Source organism: Mixophyes fleayi, chromosome 4 (assembly GCF_038048845.1).
Source record: "Mixophyes fleayi isolate aMixFle1 chromosome 4, aMixFle1.hap1, whole genome shotgun sequence".
NCBI classification, from domain to species: Eukaryota; Metazoa; Chordata; class Amphibia; order Anura; family Limnodynastidae; genus Mixophyes; species Mixophyes fleayi.
Window position 1 is genome coordinate 26245206 of NC_134405.1, and position 24241 is coordinate 26269446.

The window sequence follows — 24241 nt, forward strand, 5'->3', positions numbered from 1 at the left end:
AACCCTCACCGTGTCCCCGCCTCTATAACCCTCACCGTGTCCCCGCCTCTATAACCCTCACCGTGTCCCCGCCTCTATAACACTCACCGTGTCCCCGCCTCTATAACCCTCACCGTGTCCCCGCCTCTATAACCCTCACCGTGTCCCCGCCTCTATAACCCTCACCGTGTCCTCGCCTCTATAACCCTCACCGTGTCCCCGCCTCTATAACCCTCACCGTGTCCTCGCCTCTATAATCCTCACCTTTTCCAGCCTCTCTGTGCAGTAAATCTCCAATTCTAGGTGCCCGACCACCTTCAGTAGAACTGCAACTTTGTCTGCATCAGCTGAAAACTAAAATAAAACATAAAAAAGGGATAGGTGTTTTTTGAAAACAAAATGACCAATAATATTTTTCATAAAGCCACTTGAAGACCACACAAACACACATGGTGGAAAGGAAGGATGAACTAAACATCTGTATTTCACCATTCACCTTTATATTGATATTCTGAATGAACCATCAGCTGCATTAATGCATAGCGGATCTACAGACATATAACAGTAGTCTTCAGACAATACAGAAAGCAATGACAAGTAGTAGCACGGACAGAGTATCAATATTTGACGTAAGTCTAAAGGCAGATTAAAGGGCCTGTCAGTTTGAATATTGGGCTTAGTCAATTAACAATAAACTTCATTGAAGACCTAGTCCACAGCACTGACCTGCAGAAGATGAAGACTGGTGGCCATACCTGCTGCAAGATTGCCAGTCAAACAGGTCATTCTAGATCTAATTGACCACAAATTGAAGCACGAATGTGCCCAAATTGTATATCTCGATCAACATCTGAACACTGAATATTCAGATATTGATCACAGTGGCTGCTAAATCCATTCGGATGTTGACAACAAACCGTGTTGGTGGTATTCGTCCGAGTATGCCAAATAGTTGGTCTTGTATACAGTCAGGCCGAGTGGCTGAATTGCCCTGTCTAAGGACACCTTAAGGAATATCTCAAAGGAGGGTTTGCCTGAGGTACCTTAGACAAAAGATGGGGTAGAGTTATAATCATATGTCGGCTCAGTCTGAATTTATCCTCTGAGTGGGCTTTCCTATCCTTCAGAGACTGGATCTACAAGAGATGACTCGAATTAATGAAAGAATATTAACAGAATTGGCTTCATTTAGAGTTTGGAGGAAGTCCAGCTAAAGGATGCATATTTGCACTTGGACGTACCATGTTGCGATACAAGGAGTGTAATTTGTTTTGCATGCAAGTAAATTCTGGCTGCACACAAGCAATGGTCTGCTTTATTGTTGGACTGCGATTTAAGGTTGATGTTCTCCCCCCAACTCTAAACCTGTCCTCACATTTTTAAATATGCCCCTCCTGCAGCACAAAATGGTTTTGCCAAGGAGCAAAATTACTCCTTCTAGTTGGATTCACTCAACATTCTAAACGATGCATGATATTTTTACCAATGTCTATCACACCTTCTTTGCAGGCACTCGACCGACAGGAGAAGTCCCTTCTGCTGCCTGTCTTATGTTAGAGACCATGATCTCAATCACTGCGCTCTCCTCCTGGTCATCCAAACCTAAGGATTAGAAAACATCATTTTAAAATGTACTAAGCACAAGGGGGTGGACTTCTTACTCACTACTGGATCCAATTTTCGTAGGCGATTGTGGAGTTCTGTGACCTGAAGACGGTCACATAGAACATGTGTTTGCAATCAAAAGCAAAAGTAAAATGTATCTTACGTCCAGTAGACAACAGTAACATCATGATAATTTTTTTTTTTTTTTTTTTAATGATTTCTTATTAATGACTATATTATTAAAAGGTGACATTAACTGGATACTTTTTGTTTTCCTTTCTGTGCGTTCTGGTGGGACTTTATATCCACATATGTTTTGTACGCATCCAACAGTGTGTTGTATCTGCCAGAGCAGAGTATACCTAGACCCGTATTCAACAAGAAATGTCTCTTCAGATTCGCTTGTAGTTGAATACGGATGTGCGTATGCGCAAATTATGTGCGTTCTTTTTTTTAAAAAAAAAAACCGCACAATACGTTGGTTTTGCATGCCTTAATGAATCAGGCCCACAATGAGCACACGTAATGGTTAGGTCACCAATTCCATCACCCAGATTGAACTTACCAGCCTCCTTCTTCAGCAGTAGATCAGTCTGACACTCCCAGTCCTTAAACAGATTCCCCGCCACGTCCCACAGACTGTCCACCAGATAGGCGGCATGTTCATGGAGCTGGAGGAGGAAAATGGAAGAGGTGAGCCGAACCCCAAAAACAGCAAAAGAAGCAATTGCAGATATGTAATGTAAAATGTTAATACTCCCAACTCACCTCACTCGAGATAAAGAAAGAAACCAATTTGTGATAGATCGCTGAACGGGACCTACGACCAGTCCTTGGACTATGCTCAGCATCCTCACTGCGCAATAACCTGATATCAAAAAGACAATTGCACACAAGTTCATTAATGAAGCTAGTAATGTGGACGCAAAATGACATCAAAGGGATGACATCAAAATGTCATCCCTCATATCGCAGAGTGCAACAACATGACACAAAGGACGGAATGCTCGATCATTCTCTCCACAGTGTGACACGGGCAAAAGTATTCAGGTAATTTCCCTTTCTTGCAAGTCTCAAGTTCACTGACAAAATATAAAAAGTGAGAAAAACACATAGATGAACCTATGGTACAGAAAGGCTCCGGCTGCAGCTGCTACCGCTCGGTTTGTTGTGTATACCAAGGAATCCACAATCTCATAGGCCTCTCTGGTCAAAACATTTTCCAAGTTCCTGCAGAAAATACAGACAGAAATAGCATTTACTATAGAAAACATCATCATAGTATTTATAGCCCAGTTACGGCACAGAACATGCTATAATAAAGTCCATTAAAATCTGTGCAATACAAAAAACTAAATAAAGGCTATCTAATTTAACTACATTCAGGCTGGTACAATACTCCGTTCTTCACACAGAGTAGTATATGCCTGGCACTCTGTAATATGTAGAACGGTTTGGAATGACACATTTACTGAAAAACATGTAAAGATCACAGGGAGAACAGGCAGATAATAATCATTTCAGTCCCGTAGTAGAGAGTAGAAACCCACTATCCCTGCAGGTGCCCAATATGAGGACACTGGGCTTACGTTTAGCTATTTTCGCCCACTCGTTCTACCTGGTCTGCCTGAGGCAGCCTTATGTTCTAACCAAGGGTACCTCGTATCACTGTGAGTTTGGAATCACTTAGGCGAAACGACTGGAAAGATACAATTGCACCTTTATTTTATATAAAAATAAATAAATCTGTATTTACAAATCACAGAGAAAAGGGGTGCAGTAAATAACAACCAGGGGGTTCGCCGCACAGTGAGGCTTACTAGACTACCTTACCCTAAAGAGACTGTAGTCACTGTTCCTCATCTGCCAGCAAGGCAAGAACCAAGCCCAATGTCCTCCTGCTCTTACAGGTCCACAAAGTAGCAAAGTCTCAGCAGATCCTAATCTCAACACGATCCTGGACCAGTCCAATAGCAGCTGTAACCCCTTGCCAGCTGTCCAAAGTAGAAGGTAGAACAGGAACCGGATGGCCGAGCTCCCTCTTTTAAGTCTGGTCCTGTTCCACGTTGGTGCTAGTTTCAGATAAAAAAAATCCCAGCTGGATTGAGTACCTACGTCATGGAGAGCTGCCAGACTGCCTCTCCCAAATCCTGGGATTGCAGCAGGAACCCTGCATAGAGAGACTCTGGGAAGTCTGGCAAAAGCTGGAGAAGAACAATTGGTACCCATTTGCTGGGCCATAAAAGATAACTCACTTAAGTCTATGTCTATCCCTGAAAAGTAGCTCTGCAACATGGTCGACAACAAAGTCTTTAGCCAGTGGTTGGTGCAACTTCCCCGGGTGCCTCCAGATAACTGGGTGCCTTGATAAGCCCAGATGAAGATAGCTCTTTTAGGGGATATGTCGGAGAAACTAGCGATACTTACAGAAGCCACCCAGCAATATTTAAAAATATTGGAACACAGTACTGGGTGAGAAGGTTGCCAGATGGGCTTAACCTTTATTTCTATATGCCAGGCATAAGGCTCTCGATACACTGGTTAGGTGGATATTGGCAAAGCATCACAGAAGAAACATTTGATGTTTACAAGGTCTGGGAATTTTTTTTTTTACACCAATGATGCAGCGATCTGAGCTTTGCTGATCACCCAAGAGGTGTCTCCATGTAAAAGTAAAACAAATGCGGTGATTATAAAATAAAACTGTGCAAATCTAATTTGCTTCCAAGTGATGTTACAGAATTACAAACTGTATTGGCTTTTTAGGGCTAGTTACATTACATATTTACCAGGTTTTAGACAAGACTTGATCATATGGAAGTTTCAAAAGAATGATTTTATACACACACCAAAACACCCAGTATAACACTGTCAAAAAGGCTAGTAGCATAAGCAACACAAAATCTACAGCTGAGAAATAATAAGTAACCGTAGCCCTGGACTCAAAGAGGGGTGAACCCAGCCTCACACAAAAGGTCTACAGGGACTCTATAGGGCTGCTAACAATCAGACTTAAGATACTTTTTACATCACTTAGCGGATCCACAGATCTTAAACACCATCTATCGAAAGTGCTCATATACTGACCGAAGACTGGCACAAATACAATGTATATTTGAGGTAATAAAAGTTTTTCCATATGCTGACAAGATGGAGCTCCTATGCCACCCTGTCCGTGTGTTGCTGGGGACCGGTTGGGCTTGCCTTGCCGGCGTCCCCTTTTCTTTATACAAAATGCACCCTCTAACCACAGTAGAAGGGGCTTTTGCTGCTGTCACCACTAGGCTACTTCACCAGCACCTAGGACCGCTTCCTTCTGGGTAACTCTCGCTGCTAAGGAACCCCCTTGCTGGTACACCTGACCTCTTGCCTTCAGATCAGGGTTGCTGTGGATGGTTCCCCCTGGCCTATCACACTGGCCAGAGCTGCAGGTAGCGCGCAGAGCGTTGGTACTGGATGCAGGGTTCCAACCTCAGAAAATCCGATAATGGGTTAGATTGGTCACAGGAATTACAGCACAGCTAAGTAGTCCTCAAAGCAGGATCTTGAAGCAGTGATGATTTATAAGCTCATGTAGTCCTAATAAGGACAGTTACACGCCAGTCTGTGGTACTAAAGATGTTTCCAAGGGTTACAGAAGGTATGATGATACATTACATGGTAAGACAGTGCTTCTTTTATTCATATTTGGACACACGTTAGAAGGGAGTAACACTGGCCCCTGATCCTAGATGACTCTGCAAAGACTGAGATATTACATCTGATACACTGGGCCAATTTCCTCCCCTGGCATTGTCTCAGAAATAAACACATTTCATATACAGAAGTACAACACAATATAAAAAAAACCCCAGTACATTTGCAATGATATACAGCAGTGCATGCACCCCTAATTAAAATAAATATCTACAATAAGTTATTTCTACGTGATCCAGCCACAAATAAGTTACTTATAAGTGATCCAGCCACGTATGCTTTGTTTTTATTATATTTAATCTTAGGGCTAGATTTACTAAACTGCGGGTTTGAAAAAGTGGAGATGTTACCTATAGCAACTAATCAGCTTCTAGCTGTCATTTTGTAGAATGTACTAAATAAATAACTAGAATCTGATTGGTTGCTATATGCTGTAATAAGTACTGTTTTATATTTAAAACAGGGAATGTTAGTTCCACATATTGCAATATATGTTAAGCTGACCAACTCACGCCATGGCTGCTAGTGCTTGGGAAAGACTTGCCTTTAAAAGCTGTGTGCAGGTAAGCCTTAAGCCCAGATAAAAAAGCATAGCATTTGATCATGTTAGGACTGACCAGATTGGGAAGACTTTGGCGTGAGTTGGTCAGCTTAACATATATTGCAATATGTGGAACTAACATTCCCTGTTTTAAATATAGAACAGTACTTATTACAGCATTAATTATGTGTTTGGAGAGTGCAGAGTATCCCTGTTTTTTTGTCTATATAATATGGGCAACCCCCTCTTGCACCCCAGTCTGTGCATGGTGAGTGCAGAGGACTATGTCTGTTTTTGGTTGCTATAGGCAACATCTCCACTTTTTCAAACCCGCAGTTTAGTAAATATACCCCTTAGTGTTTTACGCATTTCAAAGGATTTTCACAATAAACCGTTACAGCAGTCGTCTCTTTTAAACCTTTAGGGGAATAGACTTGTGCCTAAGTGTTATGTTGTTTGAGACTGATAACATAGGTTTGGGAACCTATACATTTTTAGGAAGAATCTCTATTCTTAGATTATCCTTGGGTGGCACTTCTGCAGTTATAGTGTTTACACGTTGAGGGCTGTTGACAATGCCGTAAACAGATGAGTAGCTGCTGAACAGATGGCTTATTGATTAGTAATCAGTCCCTTACGATCAGCCAGAAGGTAACATACAGAAATGATGAGATAATTGAGCTTTTTAGCTTGATCAGACTGTGCTGTGACAGTAAAATTTGATTCAGATGCACAAAAGCATTTTCAGATGTGTCCCTAAAATCTCATGTCACAGTTGAGTGTGTAACTAGAAATAACACTAGGGGGGGTATTCAATTGACAGCGTGATAGACGAAAAACGAGCGCTCGAAAAAAATTACCGTTAATACGGTAATATTGCGCGTAAATACCGTTAATACGGTAATTTACTCGCTGGAGTAGCGAGCTGAAATTCAGTGAGATATTACAGTATTAACGGTAATATTTTTGGAGCGCGAGTATTTTAGCGGTCTCGCTAACAATTGAATACCCCCCTAGGAGTACAAAGGGCCTTTGTGGTGCTGTGACAGATCTGTTAATAAATACCACCCAAGGGTCGTGGAAGTGAGCCTACTATTACAGGGAACCACATGGATTTTCTACCAGAGAAGACAGCAACTGCAAGGGATCAACAGTAGGAGTCTTTCCAAGTGTGTATTAGAAGCACCAGTGCTTCGACTATTGTACTGGTGGGCAGAAAAAAGATTTTCTTGGGGACGGGACTATTTAAATGAGATAAATGGGGGGAACTGAGAGGGGTGCAGTTAGGAGTCCTTTTGTGCTTTATGGATCAGATTGCTTTAATAGGGGTGTCCCCATAGAACGTGATACGAGCTCACACCCCGAAATGCTTTCGGAGGACAATTAGGCGCACTTGCGTTCGTAAAGGTATTACGAGTTATTAGGTTAGCAGATTGTGCTGTTCATAAATAACCCTTATTCAAATAAAACCAAAAACCATGAATACAATATAGGTTTAAAAATAAAGTCAATTAGAATATGCAATGTATATTTAAAATACAGTTAATATATAATCTGTGCTACATATGTTCTACATATTTTAAGAATCCTTCCACTGTTATCCTGAATTCTTTTCGAACGCCTGGATTATAAGATTAAATAGGTTTAAGTTATCTGCAATTTTCCATCCCAGTGGCTTTTAGGAACAGTAACCGGTCAAATTGGGAGCCATTACTGGGATACTGGGATCAATTACCTGCATCGGTGTTCATTTAAGCCATTAAGCGGTCTAAATATAGGCGAGTCGGAAACATTGTGGAATTACTAGAGTTCCAGTCTGGGGAAGACACAATTCCTACACTGTATCACATAAGAAAACATAGTCCCCCTTTACGGTCTCCCTTTGACGTGCAAAAAAATCCCGTTGCCCTTCAGTGAACATGTCTACAAAAATACATCTCATTTATGTGGCATAACTCACTTGTAGATAAGAGTGATCAGTTTTACCACTTCGGCAGACACTGAATGCTCTTTGTCTAGAGCCATCGATACCATCCTGTCCTGAGAAAGGAGACTCTGGTCACACATACATATAAACACTTTGCATGCTGCGCACATGGATACATAAATAAATCTTACCTTGAATCTACTGGTGAAAAGCTCCATCTTCGCTGCCCACTGTGGAACTACATACAATTCCTGTAGGCTGCGTACACACTGTAACCTAACGTGCCCCTGCTGCAGAAACATAGCAGATTCCTCATCATTTAACATGTCGGACTATGCTGCACCGACTCACAAACACTTTCTCTTCACCTTGTCATGCAGCATCCACCCGAGATACTTCAGATAGCTGTCACTCAGGAAGGACTCTGGGTATGTTTTTATCCACAATCCAAGTTCTTCAAGGCAGAGTGCACGGACATCAGAATGTATGTCCCTAGTGGTAGACAGAAAAAGGGTCAGGGATTAAAGACAAGTGAAAAAGAAAAGACAAGTTGGGAGGGTCACATTGGAGTACAAAAGGGAGAAACGCGTTGAGTGAAAGTTAGGACAGATGAAGACGTGTGTATGTGAGAAGATTGAATTTTTAACTTACCAATACACTTCTCCAAAGCCAATGGACAAAAAAATAACTATTAGGGTCAAATTGCATCCTAAGGGGGCAGGAAAAATTTATTTAAAAAATAAAGGAGGGTAGGTTCCTTCTATTCTATAGTTAACCCTACTACCAGGTTTGAAGGGGCTACTTTACACATAGTGTTGAAGAAAGAATGTAATGACACCGACCTTTCTGAAGAACAAGTTGACAAAAAAGGTCAATAGACCTCCGACTACATAAGAACCATCCCTTAGGGGGTGCCACTAAAGAGGAGCAGGAAGATCATCCATGGTTATAGGAAATGGTTAATTGCAGTTATTTTGACCAAAGACTGTGCTACCAAATATTAAGTTAAGGGTGTCAATAATTTTGTCAATGTCATTTCTTATCATTGTCCAGGTCTCCCAGCTATTGAGGCTGTCTTATCCCAAATACTGATCTCAGATCTCTCCACAGGTGTTCTGTGGGATGTAGATCTGGATTCATTGTTGGCCACTTCAGAACAGTCCAGTGTCTTTTCTTGAACCATTCCTGGATGTTCTCTGAAGTGTGTTTTGTATCATTGTCCTGCTGGATGACCCATGACCTATTATAGAGACCCAGTTTTCTGAAACGGCATTCAACACTGCGCTCCAAAACTGCCAGGTTAACTCCAGATTTCATGATACCCTCATTATCATCATTTTATTTATATAGCGCCACTAATTGTGCAGCGCTGTACAGAGAACTCACTCACATCAGTCCCTGCCCCATTGGGGCTTACAGACGGAGACGGACAGACAGATGGAGATAGAGACAGACACGCAGACTAAGGTCAATTTTGTTGGTAGCCAAATAACCTACCAGTATGATTTTTGGAGTGTGGGAGGAAACCAGAGCACCCAGAGGAAACCCACGAAAACACGGGGAGAACATAGAAACTCCTCACAGATAAGGCCATGGTTGGGAATTGAACTGATGACCCCAGTGCTGTAAGGCAGAAGTGCTAACCACTACGCCACCGTGCTCCCCTGCACACGTTCAAGGCACCCAGTGCCAGATACGGCACAGCAACCCCAAAACATCACTTCTAAGCAATAGGACTGAAAATCGCCTAACCCCAGGGAAAGAAACCTGAGGGACTGTAAAGCTGAAGGAGCCTAAGGGCCATCTACTACCCGTGAGGTTCTCAGATAACTCCAGCTCCACGAAGAGGAGGTAAGTGGTCAACAGCCACAGACAAGGATCCTAAAACCTCAAGAACCAGAAGGTACAGAGGTACAGGTTGTAGCCAACACAGTAAACCTCTAGGACTAGAATGAGCAGAAGTATGGAGGGGATTTATCAGTTCAGTTCTGTTGCGAAATACTCACCCAAAAACAATAGCTAAAACACCTGACTACATAAACTGTACTGGAGGACACCGTCCACTGTCCCAACCTCCTCACAGCAGGACAAAACCAAGATAAAGTCCAGAGGGCTGGGGATTGCCACTGTTGTTGACAGAAGGAGCTTTAATACCTGTTTTGTCCTGCATCACTGGTGACACCTACAGTGAACCCACAAGGCAGGGCCGGTGGAAGAATGAGCACTGGAGATTCAAAGGAAGGACCTGTGATAATCCACCTCAGAATACAGTGAGGGAATATTCCAATATAACCCCAATGTCATACAGTTTCTCTTAGAGAAATGGTAAAGTAGAAATACTCATAAGGGAGTACTGAGGTGCTAAAATGAATACAGCACTGTCGAACAAAGGGTAATGTAAAATAATGGTCACCCAAGTACTGTGGCTCGCCAGAAGTAACTGTTCTTTGCATAAGATCCCTAATAGGAAAACCGAGTAGGATGAAAATCATATGAAAGGATGACTGACAACACCTTTGTGTAGCCCAGGCCTGGTCAACCTGTGGCTCTTCAGGTGATGTGAAACTACAAATCCCAGCATGCCCCGCCAGTTATCAGCTGGCTCTCTACTGGCAAAGCATGCTGGGGATTGTAGTTTCACGACACCCGTTCTCCTAGACAAGCTACACTCCTTCTAACACTACAATCTTCTGAACCAGTTTGACGGAAATCACATTTCTACTCTGTGCTCTTATTAAAGTTTACATGCTCAGAATGGCCACATATTGCCTATGGCGAAGGTGCTGAAATGCTCTGTGCTGATGTTATCATGGCAATTGGTCACAGATTGCTGTAGCTCCGCCCAGCTCATCACATGCGCGTCTGTGTGTGGTACGTGCCGCAGGAAACCACAGCAACCAGACAATGGCTTTCACTGTCTAACTAGCACCCGACAGGCAAAAGCTAATTGCTGGCTGGTTGTCACATTTCAGAGCACATTATTCATCTAAATGTAATGAGCCCTAATATGTGCTGTGTCAATCATCAAAAAAACAAACCAAAAAGTGTGATGTAAGGTTTTGGGAAAATCACTGAAACTGAAAAAATGTGCGAAAAGACTCATGGGTACAGTAAGGAATCCAAGCAACAGGTCAAATCATGTACACATTTAAAAAACATGGGGACAGACATGAATAATGGAACACAGATGCCAGACAAAACTTACCGAAAACGATGCACGAAGACACCTTTAAATAAGCCATTCATCATGTTACCCATTTCCTCCAAATTTGAATGAAGCTGTGTATAGAAGATAAAAATATGTATTACTTCATAATATGAGTGGTGTGAATACTTGTATAAACAGATGTGAAAATTTTACCAATAAATAATTTTATCTGAATCTAATAGGGGACACAGACATTACTATGGGCATAAGCTCCACCCACTAGAGGAGGGGGCATAGAGGAAAAAGTCTATGCCTCCCGATTAACCCAGCCTAACCCCGTTTATTTACATATATAAGTGAAAGAAAGGAAAACAGAATCACAATAGTCTAGAAGGGACACAAAGTAATCACCGTCCTCATATCATTTAATACATGTCCTCCGATAAAACAGGAAAACCATGGTACTGGAGCATATGGCCGCGCTTAGCAAGCACTATGAAACCTGAATAGCCATTAGACTAGGCTGATAAAAGGGACAATGAAAACCAGAGTAGAGGTATCAGAGTGTTCTACCCCACCAGGACTGGCAGACAGTGTAGAATTAGACTATCCAACACAGATCCACTTTACCTCACTACAAAGATACAGCTATACTATCCAAAGTGTAAGGGCAATTGCAACAAGGAGGAAGATGCAGACACACCTGTGCGAAGTACATCGGGCACAAAGTCACCAAAGGTCTTTGTAGGGTGAACCTGCCGGGAAGTGGAGCTTCCCAAGACTACAAGTGGGTCTCTCAAACGAACACACACTGAACCAGAAGGTCACTTCATCGCAAAGTGAAGACTTTCTGGGGATCCGGACAAGCAGTGGTAGGTAACTAAATGACAGAGTGTTTCACGAGTACTTCAGGAGAGGAGATGCACAAAAGGACCTCCCTTCTAAGTACTAATACAAGCACATTCGGGAAGTCTCAGCCCCCGAACTTGCGTGTGAGCACCGCACTTCAAGGGGATCCGCCACCAGTCCACTGCAAAAATGGCATGCAGTCTCCTTTAGCGCTCTACTGGATAATGACCCAAAACTGTTAGGAGGGTAAGCCACAAATAACATTCACAAGGCTAAAGAACTCATCTGCCCTAATAGAAGTTTCCCGAGTCCATCAGTTTCATTCCCAGGTAGTTCAGGGAAGATACCAGAGCGTGGGCAACAGATGGAGCGAGACAGGAATGTCTCTGCTACTCTCTGGTTATCCGTGTTCATATTCTGCCTTTAGAAAACATGCTTTGAAAAATGGGCAGAACCGTGGCCCAACATCCTCCTGTGTTATAAAACTAGCTGTGGGAAGAACTAAGCTGGAGGAGCAGATGACCTTTCTATTAAGAGAATCCAATCGCGTAGGTAGAGCTTAACCCCAATATCAATATCTGTCCTCCACAGCTAAAGGACAAACACCCTTTTATTTGGCAATAGTGATATCAAACACGAACAATGGTAATACATTTACTAACAATACATTTCACATGTGTTCCTAGACACTGGGACATATCTAATCCAGTGGTGCAATTTGTAATGATCTTCTGCATGTGTTAATACTACATTATGTTATTACATAAGCCAGAGTGTATGACTACAACTTCAGTATTGCCCACAATACACCCAAAGGTAGTCCTCCACAAACAATAAGTAGACATTCAGATATCTCATCATCCAAATCTTACACAAACCCTTTTATATTACTAAGGAAACAGGAGTCCTTACCACCCACCCCAGCGAATGCTCCTAATTAATGTACATTGTAAACTTCACACGAGACAGTTCAAGCAGTGAAAACATAAAAAGTAAATGAAAAAAATCAAATGTATAATAAAGATGTAATGTATTATGGTCAGTGATTATGAAGGTTTCCCTTAAAACATATCCTTGGAGTCCTGTTATGTCTAAGGTGGATCTTCTCCACTAGGAGACAGGACATTGACGCTCTGGATGGTGGTAGTGAGCATAACCAGCAGCAATCAAACACATAGAAGATGTCCCCTGCGGGAAGTGCTGTATTTTAGAGGAAAGGTTCAGACTCTAACAGGAAGTGGTTTCACATTAGGAGTTACAAAATTGACATTCTAGAACTTAATAAGTCCAAAGATAAACGTTTACTGACCAACCACTCTGGCTGATGCCCGTTAGAAGATGTGGCAACATTATAACCGGTAGGAGAGAGAGGCATTTGTGTGATCAGAGGACATGTCATTTTCAAGGAGTGCTGTAATTTAGGAACAGAGAATCGGTAACCCAAAATGGGAGTTCAGTAGGATATAGGAGCCAGAGATTTTGTATGAATATTTCTGAAGTGTTGGGTAGATGTCATTCCGGAGGATCCTTGACACATTCTTGGTTGCAGTTCAGTTGCTGGTTCCACCTTCATGATTGATGTAGGTGACCTGCATTGTCTGATTACTGAAGATCCATCTAGTGGATCAGTGCTAGGCAGATGGATTGTAGTTCTGTGAAATTAATTACACAACAAATACAGGGGTACAGCAGAGGCTGGTACCTGAGAAAGCTTGGTGTCCAGTTTTGAATAAGGAATAACTGGTAACCTGTAATCATAGTAAGCAATGTGGAGAACACAAGTCATCTCGTCTGATGGATACAAACCCTACTGATACTGAAGCCCCTGCTTCCAATGGCCCCTTGTGAATTAAGCTAGTCTACCAGTTCATTGGTTAAGAGTCCTTAAGTGCTGAGGTTCCACGTTAAATGTGCTTTATGGCTCAAATGACTCTCCAAGAAATAGAGGAACATTGCACTGGATGACTACGGTTGACAGCCCAATTGTCATTGAAATCGAGACCTTATAGCTTACCATAGACAAGTGACAATCTTGGAGTATTTTATGTTGGGCCTTCTAGAGAAGACTTACTGTATTCAAATGGAAGCAAATTTTTGGCCTATTGTCTAAAAGTAGCCACTTATTTACTCGTGACAGACTCCTGGCTTTATGTCATGTTTGTGCTGCCCGCAGAGACATTGGATTGTATTCTTGGCATTGCCCCTGAGCGGTCAGCACTCAACTGATCCTGTGTCTACCAATCTACTGTCTGCCAGCAGCCACATAGTGATACTAACGGGCCATGAACCGTGTGTTCATCTACCTGGGTACCCGTTAAGACTCCCTCCCTCTGATTTAGTCAGTGCCCATCGTCAGTGGCACAACAGGTCCACATATGGACTTCTCATGACACCGTATGCCGAGACTGACAAAGTCCTGTCGTCTTTGGTGATGTCCATCACTGGAGGAGATAGAGGTCTAGATCTTTCATAGGTACCTACAGTATGTGCAGTAAAGTGTCAAACCAACCAGACACGGGTAGAAGCAACAAGCAAATCGGATATGAATATAAAACAGGAGTATATTTATTTAGCTCATTAATATATAGTAATATTGGTACTTGGGACACAGTATTTGGAGAAACTTCAAAAAGCTTACTCCCCACTGGCACCATTACACTTGATTTCCCCTTTAGAGAGCTTTGGTAGATCTTTTCTGCAGCCATTTGCCTTGCCGGATTCTGACCTCAATCTTCTTTTCAAACTGTAGTGGGTCTGTGTTCCACAAATCTCAATACTATAAATCGTCTACAAGAAACAGTCTCAGAGTGCAGTAGTGTAGTCATAACATTTCATTTTATATTTTTGATAAAAAAAATGTTTGAATTCAAACAGTCAAGTTGCTGCAGACTGTCTCTTAACATGGGTATTTTGAAGCATAAACACATAGTGAACATATAATAAGATCTGGTATAGAGAAAATGCAAACTCTGGGAACTTTACAGTTAACAAATCACAACTAGTTTTAGACAATGAGAACAAGTCAGGAGAATGTGAGATTTACAACCACATTGTAAGGAGTCAAACAAAAGACATTACAGGAAGGACACATCCCTAATGACATGCGCAGGCAGAAGGTTGAATAGACAGGTCTTCAGGGGTCCTTAGGAATAGAGCATGACAATAGAGGATGACAAATGCATTTCGGGGCTGCTCTGGAAATGTGTTATCCATGTTCTACAAGACTTGTATAATCGCCCTGCTGAGGTGGGGGCAGCTGCCTCAGATTCTTGCCTACAACTACTCTCTAAGAACGGACTGAAGAGCAGAACAGCATCTCTGAGCCGCCCTGTTATAATGTATGGCGGCTCGCTGCTGGGGGAGGGGCCAGCGTGTGCTGTGACAACCGGTACAAGAAGGCAGCCACCGGCTGTGTTACTGTACTTCCTCTAGAGAGCCTGCATATTAGGAGTCCAGGACAAAAAAATGGGGTGGTATGTCCGAATTGTGGAGGCCACTAAAGATTTGTGATTAGCATTCTGACATCCATTAGAAATTTAGGGGCCAGCATTGTGCTAGCCAGCAGAGATTTGGGAGCCCAGCACTGTGCTAGCCAGCAGAGATTTGGGGGCCCAGCACTGTGCTAGCCAGCAGAGATTTGGGAGCCCAGCACTGTGCTAGCCAGCAGAGATTTGGGGGCCCAGCACTGTGCTAGCCAGCAGAGATTTGGGAGCCCAGCACTGTGCTAGCCAGCAGAGATTTGGGAGCCCAGCACTGTGCTAGCCAGCAGAGATTTGGGAGCCCAGCACTGTGCTAGCCAGCAGAGATTTGGGAGCCCAGCACTGATTTGGGAGCCCAGCACTGTGCTAGCCAGCAGAGATTTGGGGACAGCACTGTGCTAGCCAGCAGAGATTTGGGGGACAGCACTGTGCTAGCCAGCAGAGATTTGGGGGACAGCACTGTGCTAGCCAGCAGAGATTTGGGGACAGCACTGTGCTAGCCACCAGATTTGGGGGTCTGCACTGTGCTAGCCAGCAGAGATTTGGGGGTCTGCACTGTGCTAGCCAGCAGAGATTTGGGGGTCTGCACTGTGCTAGCCAGCAGAGATTTGGGGGCCCCAGCACTGTGCTAGCCAGCAGAGATTTGGGGGCCCAGCACTGTGCTAGCCAGCAGAGATTTGGGGGCCCAGCACTGTGCTAGCCAGCAGAGATTTGGGGGCCCAGCACTGTGCTAGCCAGCAGAGATTTGGGGGCCCAGCACTGTGCTAGCCAGCAGAGATTTGGGGGCCCAGCACTGTGCTAGCCAGCAGAGATTTGGGGGCCCAGCACTGTGCTAGCCAGCAGAGATTTGGGGGGCCAGCATTGTGCTAGCCAGCAGAGATTTGTGGGACAGCACTGTGCTAGCCACCAGAGATTTGGGGGACAGCACTGTGCTAGCCACCAGAGATTTGGGGGACAGCACTGTGCTAGCCACCAGAGATTTGGGTACCAGCACTGTGCTAGCCAGCAGAGATTTGGGTACCAGCACTGTGCTAGCCTGCCAGCAGAGATTTGGGTACCAGCACTGTGCTAGCCTGCCAGCAGAGATTTGGGTACCAGCACTGTGCTAGCCTGCCAGCAGAGATTTGGGGGTCTGCACTGTGCTAGCCAGCAGATTTGGGGGACAGCACTGTGCTAGCCAGCAGAGATTTGGGGGACAGCACTGTGCTAGCCAGCAGAGATTTGGGGGACAGCACTGTGCTAGCCAGCAGAGATTTGGGGGTCAGCACTGTGCTAGCCAGCAGAGATTTGGGGGTCAGCACTGTGCTAGCCAGCAGAGATTTGGGGGTCAGCACTGTGCTAGCCAGCAGAGATTTGGGGGTCTGCACTGTGCTAGCCAGCAGAGATTTGGGGGTCTGCACTGTGCTAGCCAGCAGAGATTTGGGGGCCCAGCACTGTGCTAGCCAGCAGAGATTTGGGGGACAGCACTGTGCTAGCCAGCAGAGATTTGGGGGGACAGCACTGTGCTAGCCAGCAGAGATTTGGCGGACAGCACTGTGCTAGCCAGCAGAGATTTGGGGGCCCAGCACTGTGCTAGCCAGCAGAGATTTGGGGGCCCAGCACTGTGCTAGCCAGCAGAGATTTGGGGGCCAGCATTGTGCTAGCCAGCAGAGATTTGGGGGGACAGCACTGTGCTAGCCAGCAGAGATTTGGGGGACAGCACTGTGCTAGCCAGCAGAGATTTGGGGGTCTGCACTGTGCTAGCCAGCAGAGATTTGGGGGCCCCAGCACTGTGCTAGCCAGCAGAGATTTGGGGGCCCAGCACTGTGCTAGCCAGCAGAGATTTGGGGGCCCAGCACTGTGCTAGCCAGCAGAGATTTGGGGGGCCAGCATTGTGCTAGCCAGCAGAGATTTGGGGGGCCAGCATTGTGCTAGCCAGCAGAGATTTGGGGGACCAGCACTGTGCTAGCCAGCAGAGATTTGGGGGACAGCACTGTGCTAGCCAGCAGAGATTTGGGGGACAGCACTGTGCTAGCCAGCAGAGATTTGGGGGACAGCACTGTGCTAGCCAGCAGAGATTTGGGGGACAGCACTGTGCTAGCCACCAGAGATTTGGGTACCAGCACTGTGCTAGCCACCAGAGATTTGGGTACCAGCACTGTGCTAGCCTGCCAGCAGAGATTTGGGGGTCTGCACTGTGCTAGCCAGCAGAGATTTGGGAGAGAGCATTGTGCTAGCCAGCAGAGATTTGGGGGTCTGCACTGTGCTAGCCACCAGAGATTTGGGTACCAGCACTGTGCTAGCCTGCCAGCAGAGATTTGGGGGTCTGCACAGTGCTAGCCAGCAGAGATTTGGGAGAGAGCATTGTGCTAGCCAGCAGAGATTTGGGAGAGAGCATTGTGCTAGCCAGCAGAGATTTGGGGGTCTGCACTGTACTAGCCAGCAGAGATTTGGGAGAGAGCACTGTGCTAGCCTGCAGAGATTTGGGGGTCTGCACTGTACTAGCCAGCAGAGATTTGGGGGAGAGCACTGTACTAGCCAGCAGAGATTTGGGGCCAGCATTGTGCTAGCCAGCAGAGATTTGGGGGTCCAGCATTGTGCTAGCCAGCAGGAACACAAGCTCGATCTGACAGCTACCTGCGTTCACCTCTATAGGGAAGAACCATTACAAGTCTTTCTTCATAAATTTTCATTGAGCTACGGAAATTGTACAGTGGGATCCCGCTTTAAGGGTAAAAAAACAAAACAAAACTATGTCTATGAACACACCACAGCGAACCCCGATCCCTAGTCACTTTACTCTGACTGAGCAGTCCCAGCATTAGCTGTCTCACAAGTCCTCCGCAATTTAAGATACAATCAAACAATTTGACCATCTGCTAAAGTGCGTGATTGTGAAATGTGGAATTATGAATTAAAATTTCTTCAGAGACGTGTATTAAACCATAAAGTCCTGTGTCTAAGTGTCCTTAATGAATAAAAGTGACCATAGTTATGCCTAAAGTTTGGTATTGTTATACAAGTTATATGGAATTTGTTGCTTGTAGACAGACACTGCAACTCAGTGCAAGACAATGTGGAGAAAATACATTGCCTCAAAACATGGCATCGCTCTATTCACTTCATCTGTATGTGGTGGTGAAAGTATATCTTTCAGGTAAATACTAACACTCTAAACTCCACAGGCTATCCTGCATTCTGTTCCATGATAGTGGGGAAATTCTTAGCCTGACCCCTGACTAATTAAACAGTCAGGGCAGGCTAGGGTCGGGGAAGTCGGAGGGGCTATTGCCTCAGCGGTCTATTAATGCAAGTGCAGCACCATTTATAATGGAAAAAGAGGATTTATGTACTTACGTTAAATCCGTTTCTCTGATTCCGTCTGGGGGACACTGCTTACCATGGGTTGTGGAGGGGAGCTTGTGGAGTTGGCACCTAACTAGTTAAGTTTTAGTACTGCCGTCAGACCCCTCCCCTCTACAATCCCCCTGCCCTCTCTTGTTCAGTTTATTAAAAAGCCCGAGGATAAAGGCCAGTCAAACAAGAGCACACAGAAGAACAGCAGAAGGGAGGGATCGCAGTGTCCCCCAGACGGAATCAGAGAAACGGATTTAACGTAAGTACATAAATCCTCTTTTCTCTTTCATCCAGTCTGGGGGACACTGCTTACCATGGGGACGTTCTAAAGCAGCCCCCTAAGGGTGGGACTACTCTGAAAATCTTGCTCGCAAAGCATTACGAGCGAAATTTGCATCCGCAGATGCAAATACATTAAATTGGTAGAACTTTGTAAATGTGTGGACAGAGGACCAGGTGGCTGCTCTGCAAAGCTGGTCCGCAGAAGCCCCATTTCTCGCTGCCCACGACGCCCCTACCGATCTGGTGGAATGGGCTGTAAGTCTCTCCGGCACAGGACGGTTAGCCTTTATGTAAGCTTGCCTAATGGTTGCCGTAATCCATCTTGCGATGGACTGTTTTGAGGCTGGCCAGCCTCTCTTATTAGCGTCATAAAGAACAAACAAGGAATCCGTACGTCTAATTTGAGAAGTTCTTTTGACATAGATGCGGAGAGCCCTAACCACATCTAACTTTTCCATAGACTGGTGATCCGACTGGGAAGTAGATGAAAAAACCGGAACTACAATTTCCTGGTTAAGGTGGAAAGCCGAAACTACCTTTGGAACGAAAGAAGGAAGGGTTCTTAACACCGCTCTGTCCTTGTGGAAAATCAAATATGGTTCCCGACAAGACAAGGCTCCTAATTCCGAAACTCTTCGAGCAGATGCGATAGCCAAAAGAAAAAGGACCTTCCAGGTCAACCACTTTAATTCTGCCACACGCAACGGCTCAAAGGGGGGCCCTTTAAGCATTTCCAGTAGCAGGTTAAGATCCCATGGTGCTGTAGGCGGAACATAGGGAGGCTGAATATGCAAGACTCCCTGGAGAAAAGTCCTAATATCTGGCAAATCGGCTAATTTCATATGAAAAAATACTGAAAGTGCCGATACCTGGACCTTTAGGGAACCTAACCGGAGACCTGCTTCCAGGCCATGATGAAGGAAAGCTAACAAGCGAGTGAGGCGAAAGTAGGACGAGTGGCAAGTCCTATTTTCGCACCATCTAATGTAAGCTCTCCAAATCCGGTGATAGATGCGAGCTGAAACTGGCTTCCTAGCTCGCATCATGGTATTTACCACCCTGGGGGAAAAACCTCTAGCCCTCCAGAGGCTGGCTTCAACAGCCATGCCGTTAAACTGAGCTGAGGTAAATTCTGGTGACGGAAGGGACCCTGCAGAAGAAGGTCGTCTCGGGATGGGAAACGGACCTCCGGTCCTTCCACCATGGAGTACCAGACTCGGCGCGGCCATGAGGGAGCTACTAAAATTACTGGCAGACCTCCCTACCTTACTCGTCTGAGAACGCGAGGAAGCATGGGGATTGGAGGAAACAGGTATCCCATCCTGAACTCCCATGGCATAGTCATGACGTCCACTGCCACCGCTAAGGGGTCTCTTGTCCTTGCGCAAAACCTGAGGACCTTCCTGTTGTGTCTGGAGGCCATGAGATCTATGTCCGAAAGACCCCACCTCTGTACTAGGGACTGAAAGACTTCCGGATGGAGCGACCATTCCCCCGGCATCATCTGGTTGCGACTTAGATAGTCGGCTTCCCAATTGTGTATTCCTGGAATGAATACTGCCGATATTGCTGGAACATAAAGTTCTGCCCAAGTCAAAATCTGGGCTGCAATTTTCATTGCCGCTGCACTCCTGGTTCCTCCCTGTCTGTTGATATATGCCACAGCCGTGGCATTGTCGGACTGAACCCTGACAGGGTGGCCCTGGAGGAGGGATTGGCCTCCTCTGAGGGCCAAAAGAATAGCCTTCAGTTCAAACACATTTATGGATAGGGTCGATTCATGAACCGACCAAAGGCCTTGAAGCCGGAGGTGTAGGATTACCGCCCCCCAACCTTTCAGGCTGGCGTCTGTCGTGGCTATGACCCATGACCACGGAGAGAAGGATCTGCCCACTGTCATGTGATCCTGAATCAGCCACCACTGGAGTGATTCTCTCGTCCTCGGGGATAGAGAGATTTTCTGGACGTCTAGGCGTAGGTGGGATCCTGACCACTTCGTCAACAAATCCCACTGAAAACAACGAGTGAGCTCGACCAAAGGGAATGGTCTCGAAGGAGGCCACCATCTTTCCCAGCAGCCGCATGCACAAGTGGATTGAGGGGCTGGGAGAAGACAAGACCTGGGTTGTTATGCTTTGAATTGAAGCAGCCTTTTCGACAGGCAGGAACACCTTCTGCTGGCTGGTGTCCATGATGAGACCCAGGAAAACCATGCGTTGACACGGAACCATCTGAGACTTCTTTAAGTTGATCAGCCATCCGTGGTCCTTGAGAACCGCCAAGGCAAGGGACAAGTGATAACGCAAACAATTCTCTGAGGAGGATTTGATGAGCAGGTCGTCCAGATAAGGCACGACTTGAACTCCCAGAAGGTGAAGACGCGCTGCCATCACCGACATGATTTTCGTGAAAACCCTCGGCACCGTGGAGAGGCCGAAGGGGAGGGCCCGAAACTGATAATGGGAGGGTCCCACAGTGAATCTGAGGAGGGACTGATGGTCCCTCCAAATGGGAACGTGGAGGTATGCATCTTTTATGTCTATGGAAGCCATAAATTGATCCTTCTCCAAACCGTTTATTACCGACCTCAGAGATTCCATCCGAAATCTGTCGACTTTTAAGTGTACATTGAGGCCCTTTAGGTTTAAGATGGGTCGGAAGGAGCCGTCCGGCTTCTTGACAAGGAACAGGTTTGAATAAAACCCCTGTCCCTTTTGGTAGTCTGGGACCCTGCAGATAACTTTCTGAGAAAGAAGAGAGGCGACACAACCCTGTATTGCCTGTCTTCTTGTTGGATCTCGGGGTAGAGGGGTTACGAAGAAACGATGAGGCATGGGGCCCAGCAGGTCTATCCTGTAACCCCTTGATATAATGCCCCGAATCCAAGAGTCTTGGGAGGACGCTGCCCACTGTTTCAGAAACAAAGACAGACGACCTCCCACTAGCATCCCCTCCAGGAGAACCGAGTGGTCGTCAGGACGCAGGCTTCTCCTGGGTCTTGGAGGCCTGGCCGTAAACGAGGATCTCCCTCTAGAAGAGGAGCCTCGAGCATTAGGCTGTTTACCCCTAAATGACTGTCCTCTGGACAAGGAGGTCCCCTGAAAGGGCTGACCCGGGGGTTCCGGCTCCTACCAGGGAATACCGGCAAGGAAGTGCTTTTGCCCCGTTGCCTGGGAGATCAAAGTATCTAATTCCGGACCGAACAAGCCTGCTGCTGAAAAAGGAATAGTTTCAACGGACTTTTTTGATTCCGCATCACCTTCCCAGGATTTCAGCCATAGCGTCCTTCTAGCTGAAATAGAAGCCGCCTGAATAGAAGAGGAGACGGCCGCTGAGTTTTGGGCCGCCTCATAAATGTACCCCGATGCCTCCTTCAAGTGCAAAGCCAGGTGGAGTAAATCAGAGTCCTGTAAGGCCTCTGCTAGCTGGTCTGCCCATACTTCCATGGCTCTAGCAACCCAAGCTGAAGAAAAAGTGGGTCTAAAAGAAGAACCCGCAGCCGCAAAGATAGACTTCAGCTGGGATTCAACCTTTCGGTCATTGGCATCCGGAAGGGACGCCGAACCAGGAGCTGGAAGTAAGGTGTGTTTTGCCAATCGGGCTATGGGAACATCCACTTTGGGAATACTCTCCCAGCGAACAACATCTTCCTCCTGTAAGGGATACAGGGAGGAGAACCTTCTGGGAACAGAGAACCTTTTTTCAGGTTGTTTCCATGCTCCTTCTGCAATGTCTTTAAGTTCTACAGAAGGGGGGAAACGGTTAGCCTTCCTATTGGCCTTCTTAAAGAGACTTCAAGGATCCTCCGGTTCTGGGAGGTCCAACGCCTGCCTAGCCGCCAAGACCAAATCATTAATAAATTGGCTTTTTGAATTTCCCTCCTGTTCCGAAGATTGAACCTGGTCAGAATCGGAATAATCTGCCCCCTCATCCTCAGAAGATTCCTCAGAATCTGAAAGGACCCTAATGGGATTATCAGATCTAGGTCTCTTTCTTTTAGTAGACGGGATGTTTGGGGACTCAGGCAACTGGTTTAGTTTATTCAAACCCTTAAGGAAAGCTGTAGACCATGCCGCTTCTGTGGGGATAGGGGCTTGGTCTGAAAGAGAAGAGGAATGTCCTGGTAAAGACGTTCCAATGGACCCTGTGGTAACAGGGAGGCCCAGCTGAGTACTATTATCATTAGTCACTGAGGTAGCCATATTAGATAGCAATTGGTTAGATTGTAAAACCATCTGAGCTAGCGAGGAAACCGACTGTGTCAGGGAGGCCACCCAGGCCGGCTCCTCCGTCAGTGGGGCTGAAGACTGCTGGGTTTGCGCAGGGGAGCCCCTGCTTCGCAGGCAGAACAGAGCGCCAAAGGGTCCTTTTGCCCACAAGGTAATTTTACATGACATTTTGAACATGTGAAATATTTTGCTATAGGGCCCTTTCCCTTAACTGTCATTCTTATAAAGGAAGGCACACCAAGCACAGACTAAATTGTTAATCTAGCTGGGTAAACAGAGATCGAGAGAGAGAGAGAATAATGTATGCAGAGAAACAGAGTTAAATAACAAGTAATCAACTAATCTATATAATAAAAGTTGAACTTGTAATGGTTAAACACAATATTTATGTAAGCAAGTAGGAGACTATAATGTAAACCTTACTAGCCCACTTTTTTGACACAGAAAAAAACGATATATGTGTTTAAAGAAGCTGATACTTAGCCCAGGGGCCACAAAGGGGAGAAGTCCAACAGCAGTGTCCTGTGCCTGCTCCCTCAGCTCTGTTCTCTCTTCCGGGGCTTCTCTTGGCGCCAGAAGACTGGGATAGACCATCTCTCTCTGGAAGGAGGGGGGAACTCTATGCTTTAGCTCCCCCCCTTCAGCCATTGCTGTCTCTGCAGCTGTAATCTCCAAAAAGGAAAAAAGTATGGAGCGTGGCAGATAGTGTAGACCTCTAGTACAGAGGTCTCCGCAGCGAAGATACCCGACGCCCCCCTCCTATGTATGAGGGGGGGATCGTGGTATAGCCCCCATCCTTCTCCTCTCCGTAGCGCCGAATGGCATAAAAAAATAAAATGGCCGCCGGCTTCCTTAGAATCCGATAACCGGCACTCTATGCCTGTAAGGGCAGCGCCGGTTATCGAGGAGGCGTGACAGCAGTCCCTGAGACCGCTTGTGACTCCTCAATCAGGCATCAATCTTCCAGTCCCTGCCAGTAAGAGCCGTTGGCTCTCCTCTGACAGGGAAAATGCCTGCGCTGCTAAGCTGCAAGTGTGTTCTCTATAGTAGAACACACTCCAGCGCTACCACCTGTAAAAAAACACAAGAATAAAATAAAATGAAATAAAATTTGTTAAATTTACTCTAGAACTAAAAAACACTGCCCAACTCCAGGGCACCTAAAAAAAA

At 45.6% G+C, this 24241-nt stretch overlaps 1 protein-coding gene across 2 annotated transcripts in view; it reads right to left on the reverse strand.

Moving 5' to 3' along the window:
* STAG3 (STAG3 cohesin complex component) overlaps nt 1-24241 on the reverse strand; it is a 61557-nt gene that overhangs the window by 27035 nt on the left and 10281 nt on the right. For both annotated transcript variants that reach the window (XM_075206487.1, XM_075206488.1), the window contains exons 9-18: nt 10954-11027; nt 8117-8240; nt 7940-8038; nt 7782-7861; nt 2707-2814; nt 2353-2452; nt 2150-2255; nt 1478-1581; nt 1023-1115; nt 244-333 (exon numbers count right to left, since the gene is read on the reverse strand). In XM_075206487.1, the coding sequence (XP_075062588.1) occupies nt 244-333; nt 1023-1115; nt 1478-1581; nt 2150-2255; nt 2353-2452; nt 2707-2814; nt 7782-7861; nt 7940-8038; nt 8117-8240; nt 10954-11027 (978 nt within the window). The remainder of the gene's footprint in view (nt 1-243; nt 334-1022; nt 1116-1477; nt 1582-2149; nt 2256-2352; nt 2453-2706; nt 2815-7781; nt 7862-7939; nt 8039-8116; nt 8241-10953; nt 11028-24241) is intronic.